This window comes from Melanostigma gelatinosum, assembly GCF_949748355.1.
Source record: "Melanostigma gelatinosum genome assembly, chromosome: 10".
In the NCBI taxonomy this organism is placed as follows: Eukaryota; Metazoa; Chordata; class Actinopteri; order Perciformes; family Zoarcidae; genus Melanostigma; species Melanostigma gelatinosum.
This window is the reverse complement of record NC_136643.1, coordinates 10161720-10165604: the sequence shown is the minus strand read 5'-3', so window position 1 is coordinate 10165604 and position 3885 is coordinate 10161720. Positions and strand designations below refer to the sequence as shown.

The 3885-nt window shown below is 44.2% G+C and overlaps 1 protein-coding gene across 1 annotated transcript; it reads right to left on the bottom strand.

Moving 5' to 3' along the window:
* Positions 1–367: 367 nt before the first annotated feature.
* On the bottom strand, positions 368–1168 carry lrrc3 (leucine rich repeat containing 3; the record flags this gene model as incomplete). The annotated part of the gene is made up of 1 exon (XM_079276441.1): positions 368–1168. One exon carries the CDS (start codon positions 1166–1168, stop codon positions 368–370), a length of 801 nt encoding a protein of 266 aa, XP_079132567.1.
* Between the last annotated feature and the right edge of the window lie 2717 nt (positions 1169–3885).

The window sequence follows — 3885 nt, the reverse complement described above, 5'->3', positions numbered from 1 at the left end:
CACAGTCGTGCGACTCATTCATCTCAGTCCAAACTCAATCACACTGTGGATCGACACCAGAGTGGGAACATTTATCTCTCTCATCTAGATCTATCATCCATCATGGAAATGTGAGTATTTTGTTTATTATGTGCTGTCACTGTGTCCGGTTCTAGAGCCAGATTTACTCATATTCAATAAAACGTAAATGTTTTTGGAATTTAAAAAAAATCATTTACGGGGCCTGAAAAACCAAAATGACCCATTTCAGTCACTGAAAGACCTCAGAATAATGTGCTTAAACACTGGTGTTGCAACAGCTTTTTAGTCATTTAGTACATAACCACACATTTACTCACATATTTACAGGCACGCACACACGGCCCTGCTAGAGAACAGTGCTGATGGTGTCAAAGTCCTTGCTGATCTGCGAGCTGCTCGGCAGTGACTTGAGGTACTCCAGGTGCCTCCTGGCGTCCTCCTGATTGTGTCTCACATAGTAGATGACGTACGCGATCACCATGGTGAACCACCCGAACATGGTGACGAACATGGCTACGTCGGTGGTCTTGTGGTGGAAGTTGCAGAAATTGATCCCTGAGTCCAGCACCTGGATTACCGGTTTGCCTGCATATTCCTCCTGCACCGCCGTGTAGCAGATCACCTCATTCACCGTCTCGGGGTCCAGCCGCAGCTCCCTCAGGACCTCCTGCAGCGTGCACTCGCAGTGCCACGGGTTGTTCGAGAGGCTGATTTTTGCTCGCAGGCGCGCAAATGCCTCTTTGGGGACACTTTGGATGCGATTGTTTGACAGATCCAAGACCAGGAGGCTGTCAGAAACACCCTGAAAAGCTCCGAGGTCCACAGTTTCGATGTCATTGTGAGACAGGTCCAGCTCCTGAAGGTAGTGCAGTTCTTTGAAGGCGTGGTTGGGGATGTGGGTGATGTGGTTGGATGCCAAAAGTAGGACAACAGTATCTCTTGGAAGATCTGGTGGGACTCTCTCCAAGTTGCGAGACATACATTGGACCACAGTCATGCCACTCTTCTCTATACAGTGACAACTCGTGGGGCAAGCCATCCCTGGTGCACTTGCAATGAATAATCCAAGGAGCAAGCCCCATAAGAGGCCAAAGCCATCAAAGATAGGGAATTTCCAAGGCATATCAAGCCCTGCTATGTCCTGCATATTCAGCAGCGACCTCCCACAAGTCCTGTCAGGCAAAAGCAATCATAGTTCCGCCTGTTTCGCGGCACTGAATGGTGATGATTGTGGCTTCATTAGCTTTCAAAATGCCCAAACTGATCCGTTTATTCACACTAACATAGGGGCTTATTATGAGATACTTCCTCAAAATTGATTTGAGAGAGTTTTATATCATCTTTTGAAATTGGTTTCAGAAGAGCTCATCCAAAAGCCGAGCTGCTCACTGAGCATATTCCGGCAGGGAACTGTAATCTCAGGTTTATTGTGGCGACGTTGAAAGCCTCAGAGCTCGGAGCGGAGCACTGTCGGTGTTGTGCACTGAAAGAAACAAAGAGAATAGGGTTATTCCTGTGCAGCAAAAAAAGTGCAGTTCTTCAGTGCAGAAGATGGTAATAGCTGCAGTCAGTGTACATGACGAATCATCCAGTGACTCCTGCTGAGATCAGTCCTTTTGTAAGTGAGCTGGCAAATGCCTTTTATCTTCCCAAATTGAGCTGAGTAAATGCTATTCCCACAATGTTTACAAAATGTATAATGTGATTATTGTGAAAAATCCATTCCACTGCTGCAAATCTCATAAACCACGGAGGCGTGCTCGTGGGTCATAGCCAGCATCGGATCGTCCAATTAGGATAACGCAATTTTGGCCAGCATTGTCTACTATAAAACATCACATGAAGTGATTCTCTGACGTTAGAGCACTTTAGTGCATATCAATAATAATTTCATTATGCCAAAGCTGGACAAAGAAGAAAAGACAAAACACTGAAACAACTGATCTCCCGTTGACTCCTACAATGAGGTAAATCTTGTTTGCTGAGCTCCCTCATGTCTCATTCACCAGGCGCATGATTGGAGTAGCCGTGGGCTCTACAATGACTCCAGCTGTCCTGCAGGAGGAGGATCACTTTAAAACATGCGCACCCTCTGGTGGGCTAAACTGATCGCACCATAAACCCCTCGCTGTGTTTGAGGTCATCCGCCCCACAGTCTTCTTCTCTAATATATATATATATATATATTTTTTTTTTCTTTTCTTTTTTCATTTGTCGTTGCCAAGGGCCTCATAGCTTCAGCACACAGACACACACGCACGCAAGAGTCTTAAAGCGCCCCACGTTCCCATCAGTCTCAGCTCAGCAGGAGGTGTGGACAAGATGTGGACATACACACACAAGGGCAGCTGAAAACACCCTGCACTGTGTTGTGACACCACTACATCATTAAGTCAAACAGTAGCCTTTAGGCTAAGTTGAGGTTTACACATGTGTGATGTGCTGGAGCTTGTCTTAGCTGTCATTTGTACCATCTTTTCTTTTTTTTTGTAATATCCTAAAGGGGCTGTAACTCCAGATTATCCCCAACTGTCTGGGTCATGATTTCTGGAAATAGACATTGCTGTTGAGTTTGTCAAATGGATTTTTTCTTTTTTTTTTTGCACATTGAGGACCACAAGCCAAGTGCTATGTCTCATTATATTGGAGAGAAGCCAGACATCTCTACGGTCGATATATCTCCAAAACTAGACAACACACACCAAGCAATCTAGATTGATGAGTGGCACTGCATGTAAGAGGAAAATCATGTATATTTGATATCGGTGTGAACTGCTCTTTTAAAATGAAATTAGATGGCAAATTGGCTGTGTAACAGATGTTTTTTTTTTTGTTTTTTTTGCAAGGGAATACATCATTTCAGTGAAGCAACTAAAACTATCACAGCTTCACTCACAATTAAGCAGAGTAGACATTTATCCACCCTAAATAAGAATATTAGGTGCGCCTGTAGAGGAAAGAATAGCCTCGGTAAAGCTTTGAATTCAATCAGTCTAATGATGCCTCAGTGCAGAGTAAGCAGACTCGTTGCGTTTTGTAATATTGTGGATTGTAATCACATTAACATTCTGTGGTTAAAATATTACATCGGCAATAAATAAATACACATAGGCTAATGACTTAATTAACAACTAGTTTTAGAGGCATCAGCCTACTTACCGGGAAAGAGTTTTATCCTAATCGACTTTTTTGATCCAGTTTCTGTATCTACAGTACCAATGTGGATACATCGTCAATAGCGCAGCAGTAGTTTGCTCACATCACATCTGTAGCATGGTTGAACGATGGATGAACGTCTCTCCAAATAAATACTTAATCTACAGTTCTTAAAAATGAGTTGGAGGAAGAAGATAAAAGTCCCGTCAGCTTGCGCAACGCGTCCACATGTCCGCGAGCGAATAAACGAAAGACGATAAAGTTCCTAAGCGGCACGCGGGGAAGTTATTACATCTCCGAGTGAAATGAATACTATTTCCAAACGTGGCTCTTCTCATTAAACACAGCACGGCAGTGACACTTGTTGATGCTGATGATATTGGTTTTAGTGTTCAGGCGAGGTCTCGAGGAGCCGCACCGGTCCGTGTTATCACGCACCACTCTCTCCGAACGTTCGCGCGCACGGCGCTAGAGGGAGTCCCGGCTACGCGTGGATTGGACTGCTGTCCTGCTGGCAGCTCTCCTTCGTCCTTCAGTTCCTCCGCCTGTGTGACTCTGACCGGCGTTGGAACGGTCAGATTCAAATGAGAACACCAAACTCTACGAATAAAAAGTGAAGGACACGACACGTATTTTGGTTATAACTTTTAAAATGACCATTGTCTTGTTTGATAGCTAAATTAAATGATTACTTGCATTAAGACAATT